This window comes from Sardina pilchardus, chromosome 4 (genome assembly GCF_963854185.1).
Source record: "Sardina pilchardus chromosome 4, fSarPil1.1, whole genome shotgun sequence".
NCBI lineage: Eukaryota > Metazoa > Chordata > Actinopteri > Clupeiformes > Clupeidae > Sardina > Sardina pilchardus.
This window is the reverse complement of record NC_084997.1, coordinates 21,844,427-21,859,426: the sequence shown is the minus strand read 5'-3', so window position 1 is coordinate 21,859,426 and position 15,000 is coordinate 21,844,427. Positions and strand designations below refer to the sequence as shown.

Sequence of the window (15,000 nt, the reverse complement as noted above, 5' to 3'; positions counted from 1 at the left end):
TTTTTTTTTCAGGTAGGGTTTTCTTATCTTTTGCATCATTCAGAGCAAGAACACACAAACTGTTCTGTCCACCCTGTTATATGAGCATATCATATAAGATTTTACAATGCCTTGAAAATGTTCACCCCCTTGGATATTTTCACTTCTATTGATTTTATAAATGGAATCATTGTCAATTTGTTGGTTTTGTTGGTTCGATTATGATTTATTTTTTGACAAGACTTATTTAATGTCAACGTGAAAACAGATTTCTACAAAGTAATGTTAATTCATGAAAAATATATAATGCAAAACAAGCAAATAAATATTCACCCCTTCAAATCAGTGTTTAGATGTACCGTACCTTTGGTCACAATTACAGCAATCTGTGTTGATATATTTTACTGTATTCATGTTACTCATAACCTTGTTTTTCCCCCATTGCCAGATTGTCAGAAGCGCAAGAAGTCGCTGAGGAGGAAATTTGATTCGTTATCCAAAGAGAAGAGTAAAGACAAAGGTACAGTATCTTCACTGTGACATCAACTGCCCTCATACATGACTACAACCTCAGATTCATTTCAAGGGTAAAGGGGTCATTTGACCTAAACAGACTTTAGCATGTCAAAAGTTCATCCTAGTAGTGCAACAACACTATTTGACGCTTACGTCAGACCCACTGAGTTTATACAGACAACATTGTTTCTGTCATTTCAGTGTGGCTGTCAGTGAAGCATACACAGGGCCCATACAGTTGAAGGTCTCAGTGGAACCAAACTGAGATTACTCAATTGAGTACAGTACTTACAAGGCATTCCTACATTTAGTACTACATTTTTATTTACTGAGATGAACCAAAACACTTCCAAAATAGTCCTACCTCCAGAACCAACCTGCTCTGTCAGTTAGAACTGACACTGCCTCTGTATTAATTTCAAAGCACACCTTTAGGTGTTATTATTAGCAGTAGTGGTACTAGTAGTAATAGTAGTAGTCAGGGCTGTAATGGAGGCTAAACACACACATACTGTATATGCCGTTTACCCACCTCATGAATTTTGGAAATGGAGTTAACTCATCTCTAAATTGTTTTTGTACACCTCTAAACAGCCTACCATTTTTAAGTCATTCTAAATTAAGCTTATGTCATTTTACAATTGCCTACATTTGCCTGTGCATGCGCCTCATATCCATGCTTGAGGTGCGGCTCAAACGACACTGCAACCACAACCAGCTAGAGAATAGAAGGGACGTCTATTTTTTTTCTGCTTGACGCAAGTTGTTCTGCACAGAAATGTATTGAAATGGGGGGGGGGGGGGGGGGGGGTACATATATGACTTATTTATGTTTATGGCATGTTCATGACAGTGTCATGTCACACTTATGTAGATACCTTCAAGTAAAGTGTAACCAAATAGGGTGACCACCAACCAGACTCTGAAAAGGTGGACTAGTGGAGAACTATGAGGACAAATTTACCATTACCAATATGAGGACACCACCCAATTTCTCCTTAAAGGCCTGTGTCCATCAGGGAGTATGCTCTCCTGTGACTTACGTTTTCATTTTGTTGCTCTGCCGCTCTTGCACGTTCCACAGCCGAAATTCAACCATGTTGAAGTTTGATCATGACGCGTTGTAAATCATATATTTTTTTTGCACTGAGCCCAGCAGCAAGCACAACACAAATCTCCAGCCCATTCACTCAACCCATCTTTGAGCCCCTTATGTGTGATCGTAGAGAATACGCTGTTTGTTATTACAGTATTGATCACTACTTATAAGCCTTGTTTGCTGTTGGGTACTTGTATCATCGCTACTTTTTAACAGTATTGTTTGCTGTGTAACACTACTCAAAAAGGCGGACAAACAAATTGCTAAACTGGAAAGACAGCACTGGAGACTGGAAATTATTTGATTTAACAATAAGTATCAGCCGGTTATAAACGGCAATATCGATAGATCGACAAATAGCTACTGTAGTAGTAGTAGTAGTAGTAGTAGTTATAATAGTAATGATAGTAACAGTAATAGTAGTAGTAGCAATAGTAATAGTGATAGTAGTAATGGTAGTAGTAGTAGTAGTAGTAGTAGTAGTGGTAGTAGTAGTAATAGCACTAGTAGTAATAGTAACAGTAATTATAGTAGTATAAGTAGGAGTAGTAGCAGTAATAGTAAACAGTAGTAGTAGTAAAAGTAACAGTAATTGTGAAGGGTTTAATAGTAGTAATAATAGTAGTAATACCAGTGTTAGTAGTGGTAGTAATAGTAATATTAGTCTAGTAGTACTCAAAATGCTTTACATTTGGAACATTTAACACAGTAATAGAGACAAAAAAATTATGAGAATCTCCGCTTTGCTTGTGGAGCACTCCGGGCACAATTAAAAGATTAGCATTGGAACATCTAAGGTTCCTTTGTGGTTTATTAGTAGAACAGTAATAGTAGTAGTAGTATCACAGAAATGGTAGTTGTAGTAATAGTAGTAGTAGTTATGATGGTATATAGTAGTTGTAGTAGTAGTGATCGTAGTAATAGTAACAGTAATAGTAGTAGTAGTAGTAGAAGTAGTAGTAATAGCACTAGTAGTATAGCTGTAATGGTAGTTGTAGTAGTAGTAGTACTGTAGTAGTAGTAGTAGTAGTATAACAGTAATGCAGTAATGCTGTGTGCCACCTATGTATTTTTCATCAGCCCACTGAGGGGAAAAAAGACTCCTTCTAGGAATCGGGGTGAAAAAAGTGTTGATGGTGATTTGAATCCCGTGGGCCTTTGTTCTTCTCCAGCTGGGCAATGTTTTCTCACACTGTGGCTGGACAGTGGACTGACAGTGGAAAGCAGTGCCTTTGATCCGTTTCACTAAAGCCATGTGGAACTCACTGAAGCAGACATGCTCAGCAGTTTATACTGACATAGCCCTGTGCGAAAATATACAGTATCCCGCCTCGCAAAGGTCAGCTCGAAAAAACAAAACAAAAAAAAAAAGCCTCCACCCAGCCCCCCTGCAACAACCTCCATTGGAATGCACGTTGGACTGTTGAGCAGGCAGCCAGTGGACTAACAAAAACAAGCAGGAGAGGTTCCTCATGGTGGCCAGCCGGGGGCTCAGGTCTCGTGCACCCTCAGCCCCCTTCCTCCTTTATTTATTCCCCTCTCTCTGTGCGCTGAACCCTATCAGAAAAAGAAGGGTCTTCCGTTGGAGCGTGCGAGCCGATCGTCAGAGCTATCAGCGTGTGTCTGTAGTAAATCTGCGCCGTTGAGAGGCCTGAGATGCTATCGCGGCTGTGCCTTCAGCGACTGATTGATGAGCGATGAGTGATAAGGTATCTGAGCTCCTGATAAGGATCCCTTCTGAAAACATCCCCTTCCCCCCCTGTACTGGCTCTCCTCCTTATCAGCCCATTTATCTTCTCTCTCTCTCTCTCTCTCTCTCTCTCTCTCTCTCCCCCTTCTCTCTCGCAGAGTTTGTGCCCCAGGCGTTCGGAATGCCGCTGTCGCAGGTGATCGCTAACGACCGCGCGCACAAGCAGCGGCACGACGGCGGCCACCGCGGAGGAGCCGAGGAGCATCGGGGAGACGCCGCCGCCACCGCCGCCGCCACCGCTGCTGCTGCCGCCACGGCCGCCGCCTCGGACCTGGTCTCCTCCATCCTGCACTTCACCACCAAGCGGCCCTCCAAGGAGCTCTCCAGCAGCAACTCCTCGCTCAGCTCCACCTCGGAGACGCCCAGCGAGAGCGCCACCCCTGGCACGCCCGACTCGGCCCCGCGCGCCCGCAGACGAGTAAGAGACGACGTCCAGCCGCCCGACCGAGAGGCAGAGGGAGTGCTCTGTGCTCCCGAAATGATCAATTTCTCCATTCAATTATCATTCACTTATGCTGTAGAGCGCCAAAGCATTACACATGTCTTTTGGCGCTTTACAGAGTGTTAAACATTCAGAGAGAGCCCATGAGTGACAGGGGCGAGGAAAAACTCCCTAGAATTGGGGATACATATAGGAAGAAACCTCAGTTAATTAAAAACAGCAACTGAAAAACAACATTTACCTAAATGTGCATGCCTCAGGCCAAGTCTGCCTAGCAACAAGCATATTCACCAGAGGCGCACTTCACCCGACCCACTCCAGCAAAAATTAGCGAAATATAGAGTAAACGTCTTGAAGTATTGCACTGTACTGTATTAGATGCTTCAAAATAATGAATCAGAACAATCTATTGTAGTTATGTGGCAAAGGAGGGCACTCAATTCTGACTGGCTCACAGGGTGATTGTTTTTCCAAATAATTTAACTCTCCATATTGGACATGGGAGGGTGTAGAAGTATGTACAAGATGTTGCAATTAAAGGATTTTTTCCACCAAAGAAATGTATCTTTGAGGAGCTAAAGTGAGGTTATGGGTTAATCAATGGCTGGAGCGAGTCTTTCATAGACACGAAAGCTCCATAGACAAAGGATAAAGAGCCAAACAAAGCTTTTTTTCCCCCCGCTCAATGCCAAAAGTAAATCTCCTGCTCTTGCCTAAGGTGAGGGTCTTTTCTATTGTGCACAGTTAATGTCTCAACTGAGCCCTGATTACGGTTACCCAGGCAACGCACGGCAACTGTTCATGAAACTCATGGTGGAAAAAAAAAAAGTTCTCTACCACCAGTCCAGAGACCTCCAGGGCTCTCAAAGCTTTGGTACAGTATTATGTGCACTGTGCATTGCGTGGCACTGAGATGAAAGACATTCATTTCCAATGAGATACAGTACTGCACTATACCTCATACTCATGAATGAATGAATGAATGAAGGAATGAAGGAATAACTGATTCCAGATTTATAAGGCCCACATAAGAGAAGGTGAGGAGCTCGATGGTGTTTTAAGCCCCCAACGTCATCTTCCAGGCAGTGCTGCCACCGTCGACTTGAGGGCACCTAATCCTAAATCTAACCCTTACCCTAACCCTAATCTCTACCCATGCCTAAGCATGGCAGCGCTACCTTGAAGACAACATTGGGGGCTTAAAACATTAAGAAACTAGCTAGCTCGGTCTAATCTCCATGTCTGTTCTCCAGGGTGGCATGTCTGTGGACTCCATCACAGACCTGGACGACAGCGAGTCTCGCCTGCTGGAGGCCCTGCAGCTCTCGCTGCCCACGGAGGCGGCCAGCAGGAAGGAGAAGCAGCGGGACAAGAAGCTCAGCCTCAACCCCATCTACAGACAGGTGCCCAGGGTGGTGGACTGCTGCTGCCAGCACCTGGAGAGATACGGTACCCATGCGAATACAAAAAACTTTACCATCATTTCCCGACTATTAAGGGCCGTTCACACCAAGAACGATAACGATAACGATAACTATAACCATAACGATAAAAGCGTCCACACTGGCCAACGATAAGAAAATTCTCTCCTCATGTTAATGAATGTGATGGCTAGAATATTTTGGGTTCTGATTGGCTGTTAGCTTTTTATCATTCTCAAAATCGCTCTGAAAGTGATCAGCAACGATATCGTTCTTCATGTCGTTATCATTATAGTTTATGTGTGAACGTTGTCATTCATATTAACGAGAGCGATATTTATTTATAGTTATCGTTATTGTTATCGTGCTTGGTGTGAACAGCCCTTTAGCCGCGGCTTATACATTGATTTTGCAAAATTTCATACAGGGAGGCACTTAATATGGTGTTAAAAGGTTCATACAGGGAGGCACTTAATATGGTGTTAATATGGTTTTGTTTCTTTAAAACACTGTTCTGCGGCCTATACACAATGTGGCTGATATGCAGGAAATGTTAGAATGTTAAGACAGGATGTTACAAACAGTGCATAGCCAAGACAGCAAGACAGCAAGACAGACAAACACAGTCACTACATTTCATGAAAAGTGGCATTACACTGTTTGGCTTTACAAAAGTATTAAATAAATAGATAAGTGAAATCCACCAACACTTGGCCCCTTCCTCATCATCGTCCCACTTCATTGTGTTTCTCAAGGACTTTCGTGAACGTACAGTACATCACATATTTTCCTTCCATTTTTGTACAGGTTTGCAGACCGTTGGCATCTTCCGTGTGGGGAGTTCAAAGAAAAGAGTGCGACAGGTATGAGAAGATATTTCTGTGACCGGTAGTTGCTGAAAGTGTTTGTTCTTCTAGTTTGTTGTGGTGATGCTGACACGGGCCTTGCTGTGTGTGTCTTTCTACTGGTCGGCTGTAGCTGCGAGATGAGTTTGACCAGGGCTCAGAGATCCAGCTGGACGAGGAACACAGTGTCCACGACGTGGCAGCGCTTCTGAAGGAGTTTCTGCGGGACATGCCCGACCCGCTGCTCACCAAAGAGCTCTACACCGCGTTCATCAACTGCATGTGTAAGCATCCCATGTTCTTACTGTAAAGCCCCCCTTGGTTAGGCTGGGTGAACGCTGCCTGAACCTCCGGGGAATTTGAATTTCGCCCGGCAGCTCAGGCTGGAAACCAGCAGATCTATTTCCTCTATTTACTGCCAGAACCTTTGTCTCCAATCAGAAACGGCCAGTCTAGTCCTGGCACGCTATTGGCCGGTGACGTGACGATAACGAAACTTAAGTGACGCGAACTGCAGTAGAAACAAAGCGCATCCTCCCCAGACTAATATTCAGTCTTAAAAGATTGAGCTTAGTATGAAAACCAGACTACCCCTTGGTAGGATCAGCTATATTTCCCCTCTGCTGGAGAAAGTTCTTATTAACTGTGGAAAAAAGTAACGATAAAGCACATGGATTTGTTTACAAGCTAGCGTAACGGTTAGCATAAGTTCAGCAGAACAATGTGGATGCTACAAGGTAAGAAAGACTGGTTTTCGGCCTGGGGACGCTAGGGGGAGCGGGAAAAGTCACCATTTTCACCGAAACAGATCATTTTAATCATCCAAATGATTTCTAAATGGGTTTATTAAGTTGAAATAGTTGCCAAGTTTCCCTTCAACTAGTTCTTTAAACTACATGCTGTATTACACAGTCAAATACCCAGATGATAACATACTAGAGGATCCAGATGCATAGCATAGCTCATTTTGGTGAGTGCACATCTGGGGCTGTGGTGAGTAGCCAGAGGTGAAGGGTAAGGTTCATGCCTGAAGAAGACCTTGGTGGGTTGAAACGTTGCATGCTGTTTTAAATAAACCTTGGCCGGGTTTCCCAGGTTCATTAAGAAGCTCCATGAAGTGCCATGAACTTCTTAGGAGCATTCTTAGAACGTTCTTAGAGTGCTCCTAAGAAGTTCTTAGCACTTACAGTAGGAGCTTCTTAACGAATCTGGGAAACCCGGCCATTGTTGGTTTAGAGTCTCCACATCTACTTTCTAATCACTGTTCCATTTGATGTCTCCTGCACCTGGCCCCAGAGAGGTGGGATACACCTGCATGCACCTGCTTGACCTAAAAGGTTCTTATCCACCTGTCTCCCTCCCTCCCTCTGCTGCTGTGCTTAGCACTGGACCCTGCGGAGCAGTTCAGCGCCATGCAGCTGCTGGTCTACCTGCTGCCGCCCTGCAACAGCGACACCCTGCACAGGCTCCTGGAGTTCCTGTCCACCGTGGCCGCCCACGCCGAAGACGCCCACAACGGAGAGGGCCAAGAGGTGAGCCGATCGAGCAACTCCGACTCCGTAATATCTTCGCTAATGCTAATCTTCGCTAGCTTCTCAAAACTCAGCCAGGTCTGATTATCAAACTGTGTGGATCGTAGAAAAAAAAACAAGAGCAAAAAATATGGTATTGAAGAAGCGAGTCAGGTAAGAATCAGTGTTATTATCGGCAGTGTTTACACAGTTAAGGTGAATGCTAATGTTTCTACGCTTATCAACGTTTACCATCTCTTGGCTTCTGAGGAGGCCTTTTGTGGTGCTGAAGCCAGAATGAGATCAGATTTAAGTATCATTATCCTGTTATTACTCAGGATGTCGTGCCGATCCATAACAAACTCTGCTAATCCCATCAAGCTCAGTGAACAGGTATGCCAGTATTGGCAGTAGTTCCAGGTCTTTAGCAGACCCCCCATCCTGGGAGTGTGTGTGTGTGTGTGTGTGTGTGTGTGTGTGTGTGTGTGTGTGTGTGTGTGTGGTGTGTGTGTGTGTGTGTGTGGTGTGTGTGTGTGTGTGTGTGTGTGTGTGTGTGTGTGTGTGTGTGTGTGTGTGTGTGTGTGTGTGTGGTGTGTGTATGTATGTGTCTGTGTCTGTGTCTGTGTCTGTGTGTGTGTGTGTGTGTGTCTATGTGTGTCTATGTGTGTGTGTGTGTGTGTGTGTGTGCGTGTGTATGTGTCTATGTGTGTGTGTGTGTGTATGTGTATGCGCACTCTGAGTCTGCCTGTCTCAGTGCTCCTGCCTGTCTCCATTTCTCTGTCTGTCTCCACACTCCCTCCCGCTGTCTGCCAGTATTTATTTACACATCTGAGTCAGCGCTTCTGCCTATGGCCTCATCCATAAGGGCCCCGGCGTCCACTCACTCGGTCTAACACTCCGCCGTCCTGTTTAGATTACAGGGAACAAGATGACCTCTCTGAACCTGGCCACCATCTTCGGGCCCAACCTCCTCCACAAACAGAAGAGCTCCGATAAAGAGTTCATGGTCCAGAGCTCGGCCCGGGCGGAGGAGAGCACCACCATCATCGGGATCGTCCAGCGGATGATCGACACGTACGAGTCGCTCTTCATGGTAGGTGGAGGGCCTGCTGACGTGACGTGTGGCAGTGACCCGTGCTCGAGGCGTCCAGTCCCGGCGGCGTCCAGGCCAGGGCCCCTGTTCTCTGTCGTTTACAGCTCGCCGTGTCAAATAAAGCGGCGGGAGAGATCGCAGGAGACGTGAACAAGACGCCCGTAGAGCCACTCTCTCTCCGCAGCCCCATTTCCACATCGGGCTTTGCGCTGTTTAGGCATCTGCGGAGCGAGGCTAAGTGGCTGAGCCCAATAAAATGTAAACACGAGTTTAGCAAAAGCAGACGGCACTGCAGTGACGGGTTTGAAAAGAAGAGCAGGGCCTCGTGCTGGAGTGGCTCTTCAAACAGAGGAGTTCCACTCGGTGCTTCTAAAAGCCTGGCCCACTCCAGTGGCTGACTCTGCTGAGGTCTGTGCAGTCTGGGCGATAAGTCCACCTGCAGTGCTGCACTAGGGGGGAGCGGAGGCCTTTTGGGGGAATTACAGGAAATGCAATGTCTGTTTGGAACGCTTCCAGACGACCTGCTTTCTCCACTGGAGGCTTTGTGAATTTTATTTTGTTGACTGCATGTATGCAGGTATGAATGTAGTTTCTGTTTCAAGGGGGGCCTCACATTGTAGAGCTCCTGTGTGCAGCCCACAGCTATATCTTGCAGCACTAACCACAACTAAAACAAAATCTGATATCGAAAGTGTAATGACTGTCAGTCGACCCACTCACTAGTATGTTTTCAATAATGCAAGTCTAATGTATTGAAAGTCTAATGTGTGGCCAACACTGGAATGCTACATATCTGTTTAAAGAAGTCTTGTTGTTAGAGGGCCAGTGGAATGGATGTGTGTGTGTGTGTGTGTGTGTGTGTGTGTGTGTGTGTGTGTGTGTGTGTGTGTGTGTGTGTGTGTGTGTGTGTGTGTGTGTGTGTGTGTGTCTGTGTCTGTGTGTGTGTGTGTGTGTGTGTGTGTGTGTGTGTGTGTGTGTGTGTGTGTGTGTGTCTGTGTGTGTGTGTGTGTGTGTGTGTGTGTGTGTGTGTGTGTGACTGACTCAGCTGGGTGGAGACTGACACAGCAAGAGACGTCTGCAGACGATCCCCTGGGGGAAGTGGGAGCTGTGAGCTGGGCGAGGGTTGGGAGTGAGAGTGCTTGCCCAAGGAGGAGGAGGAGGAGGAGGGGGAGGAGGGGTTGCAGGTGTGTCGGGCAGGTTGATGTGGTTAATGTTGCTGACTGGTGACGTCTCCCGCAGGTGTCCCCTGACCTGCAGCATGAGGTGCTGATGAGTCTGCTGGAGACGGACCATGACGTCGTGGACTACCTGCTGAGGAGGAAGGCGTCTCAGTGGGAGTAAGTCAGGCAGCCCTGCTGCTCTGTGCACACACTATGGAACAGCCTGCTGCATTATGTCTCCCCCTGGTGGCCACTGTCAGTAGCCCACAGTGTTCACACACTGGCATGAGCTGACTGCATCAGCCATATTTAAGAAGCTTCCAATTCGCTTATCAAGTGATGATGTAATAAATTATGGGATAATGCATTTTGAGTAGCCTTTAAGAAAATTGTCATCTTACTACTGACTCCTACTTTTCGCGGAAGCCTGGACGTCACCCTTGAATAAATCATCTGGCTGCACAGCTACTGTAATTACTCTGTTAAAGTTTAGCGATTTTGTTTTACAATTGCAAAAAACGTCTTGCTGCGCTGGAAAATGTCTTTTCACAAAAAAAAAAAAATCTGTTGGGCCCGTGACATTGGACTTAAGAACCGAATCTGTTGGACTTAAGAACCGAATAAAACCATGGTCTCGGCCCCAGCCATGGCGTGACTGGCTGGGGCACCTGCACCGCACGCCGGCGACCCGGGTTCGATTCCCGCCCCGTGGTCCTTTCCGGATCCCACCCCAACGCTCTCTCCCACTCACTTCCTGTCTCTCTCAACTGTCCTATCATTAAAGGCATAAAAGCCCCAAAAATATACTTATAAAACCATGGTCTCTCTTCACATGCACTCATGTTAAGGTGGTTACTGCTGCAGTCCAGTAGTGTCCATCCTCCCCTCACCGTCCTGCTCCCTCTCCTCCTCCTCCTCCTCCTCCTCCAGGAACCCGGGCCTGCTGCGCTCCGACGACTCCTTCTCCCTGAGCGAGCGCCACTCCTGCAGCGACTCCAACAACGTGTCCAGCGGCGAGGTGTCCCCCTACGACAACAACTCGCCCGTGCTCACCGACCGACCGCTGTCCCCAGAGCCGTGCGAGGAAGAGGAGGAGGAGGAGGACAGCAGCCGCCGTAACCCCCGCCGGCCAGACAAGTTGTGTCTGGAGGGCCCCGTGAGAGGGAGGCTGGGGCTCACCGGCCTCTCCTCCGCCTCCAGCACAGGTGAGCGCGCTGGACACAAAGGGTTAAAGAGGAACTATGCAGGATTGGCGATTTCATCTCTGGTTTCGGTTTTGTTTTTCGTTTTCGCTCGTTTTATGCTTGCCTTTTCTCTGCAGAGCTTCCCCGACAGCTTTAGCGTGTATATTTATACATGTATAGGCTATATTTAAAGATATAAATTGCAGGCGTGGTTCTTCGTCTCAGACTTCCAGATGTAAACAAGGAGCGATCGTCTCCTGCAGAAAGTTGCATAGGGTCTCTGTAAAGCATCACTAAAGCACATTTCCTCTGTCGCACAAACGCTATTTGTTTATTCAGCAAATGACAGTGTCCATAGACAAGGTAGAGTATGTTGCATGATTTTATGAAAGTGTTAAAGACAAGATACACTTTCCTCTTTTACAGCTGAAAACAGAGGTGAACATTTGTGGAGAGCTTGGCATGCAACACTGAAGTCAGAATTGCAAGACCAGAGCTCAGGTAATTTACACTAATGACCTGTCATGGAGGATAAGGGTCATTTATGCATTTTTATCACAACAGCAACAGCTAATAATACAGTCATAATACATTATTTTGTTGTTCACACATGTTCAGCAGTTCAGCCTCTTCATGGGTAGGGATGGGTATTGTTAGGATTTTATCGATACTGATACCAAAATTGATACTGCTCAACGATACCTTTTTTTATGATAACGATACTTATCGATACTCTTTATCGATACTTTTTATACAACAGTTAGGTCCGGTCGAACGATTTAGCAATATCTGATTGGATGAGACGCGTTCTATCAGTGGTGATATTAACCGATATCACCACTGGTGACTCTTCACAGCTAATAATCACTCCGCGACGTTGATTCTTCGCTTTGATTTAACCAGAGACGGCATTCCATGTTCTTTGACTTAGCAGTTGCATAGCAACCACAAGCGTTCTGAGCTAGGTCTACTTCGCATAGCGGAGGAACTGGGCTAAACAAAACGATGGCAAATAATAATTATCCTTCCTAAAAATGCACTCGGGTATCTTTTTTTTGTTGGCAATGGAACTGTTGTATAAAAGCATTATCGCACTCGTGGTCGTGGTGTTGTTGGCCAATATCGCCACGGCTGTAGTTACCTACGGCACTCAGCCTTCGGCTTCGTGCCTGCGGCGAACCACAGCCGTGGCGATATTGCCCAACAACACCACTCCCACTCGTGCGATAATGCTTAAACATCATAGCAAAGAACGGAAATCAAAGAATTAAGTACTGGACAAACAGGGTGTCGTGCCAATAACTCAACTCCAGATCTACTGACTTCATCGACACAGATAAGATCATCCACCCTGAACACAAACAGCTTGATAGTGCATACACCACAGAACGTCAAGGTGACTAATAAATACATAAATACCGATAGTAGCACAGTTTGTCTGGGAGCTTAACAATACCTTGGTATCGACGAGGCATGGACTGGTATCGGTTATCAATACCCATCCCTACTCATGAGTGAATGTGTCTATCACATGAATGTGTGAGGAATCGTATAAGATGGAGGGGAGTTGTTTTTCTTATGAACTTGTAAGCACAAGGCCTGTACACTTGGCTTCTCTTTGTTGTATTGTTTGTTTGTCTGTTTGTCTGTTGTATTTTCTTGTTGTCTTTGTTTGTAAAGCGACCTTGGGTAAAATAAACGTACTATTATTGTTATTGCACAGTCGGACTAGAAGGCGACGCCTCATGCTGGCTAAACATGTTGTGTGTGTGAAATGTGCCCCAGGCTCTCACGGAAGCGTGTCCCAGAGTTCCCTGAGCTCGGCGGAGGGCGTGGACACCCTGCGCGGCCCGCAGAAGCCACCGGTGCGCCGCACGCACACCACAGGAGCGCCGGACTGCCAGAGCCACGCGCCCGTCACGCGGGCCAGCAGCAGCCCGCAGACGAGCGGCCGGCTCAGCCAACCGCAGCGCAGCACGGCGCCCCGCCGCAGCCAACCGGGATCGAGCAGCTTAGACGACATCACGCTCGGCGGAGCCTCCCCCGCCAGGGCGCTTCACTGGTCCAAGACGTGGGACAGGCTGGACAGCACGCCGCCCCCTCCGTACCCAGGGCCCCACACCAGGACCAGCACCCCTCCTCCGCCAGCAGCGCCCCCCACGCCGCCCCAGGTGGTGTCTCCGTCCACGCAGGTGCCGCGGCGGCGACCCTCGCAGATCCGCCTCCCCGGCCCCCGGAGCGAGGCTTCCGACGAGTCGTCCACCCCTCGGGCCCTCAGGCCGCCCAACAGCCCGGGTTGGCCCGTCTGGCAGAGGGACAAGTGGCAGATATGGCAGCTGCTCTCCTCGGACAGCACGGACACGCTGCCAGAGACGCTGGTGTGATGCTGTGCCCAGCGCACAGCTCCAGATGACCGCGTCTCGTCTCCCTGGGCTGGACATAAAGGATGTGGAGAGTTCTTCTGAGAATGTCGGGGGGCTTTGTTGTTGTAGTTTTTTTTTTTTGTTTGTTTTTGTTTTTTTTTTACTCTACATTTCCTGCCAAGTAATCTTTTATTTTTTACTCAGCTCCAACAGTAGCTTGTTCTTTGCGTGTTTTTAAACATACCTCTAAATGGAAAAAATCATCACATTTCTCACTGTTGGTAAAGAATGGCTCTCTAAGATGACTCCTGTTCTGTATCTGATGCTCAGATCAAACGAAATGAGTCATTGATGTGTCTAAAAAGATGACCCATTTGAATGAAGACTATTATGCAGTGCCTTTGGTACTATTTTCTACCCCAGGCTCACTGTTTGTGCGTGCGTGCGTGTGTGTGTGTGTGTGTGTGTGTGTGTGTGTGTGTGTGTGTGTGTGTGTGTGTGTGTGTTTCCATTTTGTGTGGAGCAGAAGAGCAATCCTACGTATATGTCCTTTTCAGTCAGTAAGGCAGGGCACTTCACCTTAAGTGTGCTTGGCGATTTGAATCACAGTGTAGTACAGTAAGTCCCTTTTGTGAAATGCTGCACAGCACCCAGGATGCTTGCTGTTGGAGTAAGCTCATCTGGAATCAATGTAAATGGATGACTGCATTATTGCACTTAATTTTCCGATAGAGCTTTTCATATATTTTTTACAGCTATAAATGCCTTTATTTTTGTCTTGATTGTCACATACATTTTTATAGAAATGGACAGAGTCAAAGTATATTTTATTAGACATAGATATAAGTTAAACTAGGTGCTATCCCTATGCATGATATAACAGTACTTATATGTATTGACCCCCTTCCCTCCCTCGTTTCTTAATCCACTGTTTTACCGTAATTTCCCGACTATTAGCCGCGGCTATTTTTGCAAAATTTCTTCCGCCATGAGGGGCAGTTAATATGGTGTTAATATAGTTTTGTTTCCGTTAACTTGCATGAAAAAACTGTGGCTGCGGCTTATACGCAATGCGGCTTATATGCGGGAAGAAACTGTAAAGGAACGCTCTATCCCGTCCTGCAACATGTTCAACTGATGTAGTATAGGGAGATTCTCTACGCTATTGGCCCAGTGATCGTTTTCCTTTAGTTATTGTGCACTTCGACTTCAGTTTACAGTTTCCTATTCCCAGACGATGCATTTTATCCATGCTTCCTATGTGTGCCTTGAATCATCGCATGCTAGAATGTTGAGCTGGAGTGCAAATGCAACACTGCTGGCACATTCTCAGCTACAGCAAATGGCAATAACACATCCCCAGAAGCTTATAGCGTACAAGAAATGTGTGTTTTAACAGAACGGTTTAACAGTGTGATATGATGGAGTTCTCTTCTTACAGGAGCCCAGAGACCAGAGGGCTGACATACGGTAACACATCATAAAAATAAGCAACTGTACAAACAATACCGTACCACTGAGTTCCTCGTTGTCGTTCAGGCTGTCTAGCAAAATGCCGATTTTAAGTGCCAAATGAAACACGGAGAGTCCAACAGCGCGTTATGTTTTCAGCGTCAGATCAGCGTGAAATCATTCAT

At 46.5% G+C, this 15,000-nt stretch overlaps 1 protein-coding gene across 2 annotated transcripts in view; it reads left to right on the top strand.

The window, feature by feature from the left end:
- LOC134078586 (rho GTPase-activating protein 6-like) overlaps window positions 1-15,000 on the top strand; it is a 44,064-nt gene that overhangs the window by 28,445 nt on the left and 619 nt on the right. For both annotated transcript variants that reach the window (XM_062534612.1, XM_062534613.1), the window contains exons 3-13: window positions 428-499; window positions 3,443-3,762; window positions 5,040-5,235; window positions 6,015-6,070; window positions 6,186-6,336; window positions 7,436-7,584; window positions 8,477-8,656; window positions 9,896-9,993; window positions 10,747-11,021; window positions 11,427-11,501; window positions 12,786-15,000. The exon at window positions 12,786-15,000 is cut by the window's right edge and continues 619 nt beyond it. In XM_062534612.1, the coding sequence (XP_062390596.1) occupies window positions 428-499; window positions 3,443-3,762; window positions 5,040-5,235; window positions 6,015-6,070; window positions 6,186-6,336; window positions 7,436-7,584; window positions 8,477-8,656; window positions 9,896-9,993; window positions 10,747-11,021; window positions 11,427-11,501; window positions 12,786-13,384 (2,171 nt within the window). In that variant the 3' untranslated portion in view covers window positions 13,385-15,000. The remainder of the gene's footprint in view (window positions 1-427; window positions 500-3,442; window positions 3,763-5,039; window positions 5,236-6,014; window positions 6,071-6,185; window positions 6,337-7,435; window positions 7,585-8,476; window positions 8,657-9,895; window positions 9,994-10,746; window positions 11,022-11,426; window positions 11,502-12,785) is intronic.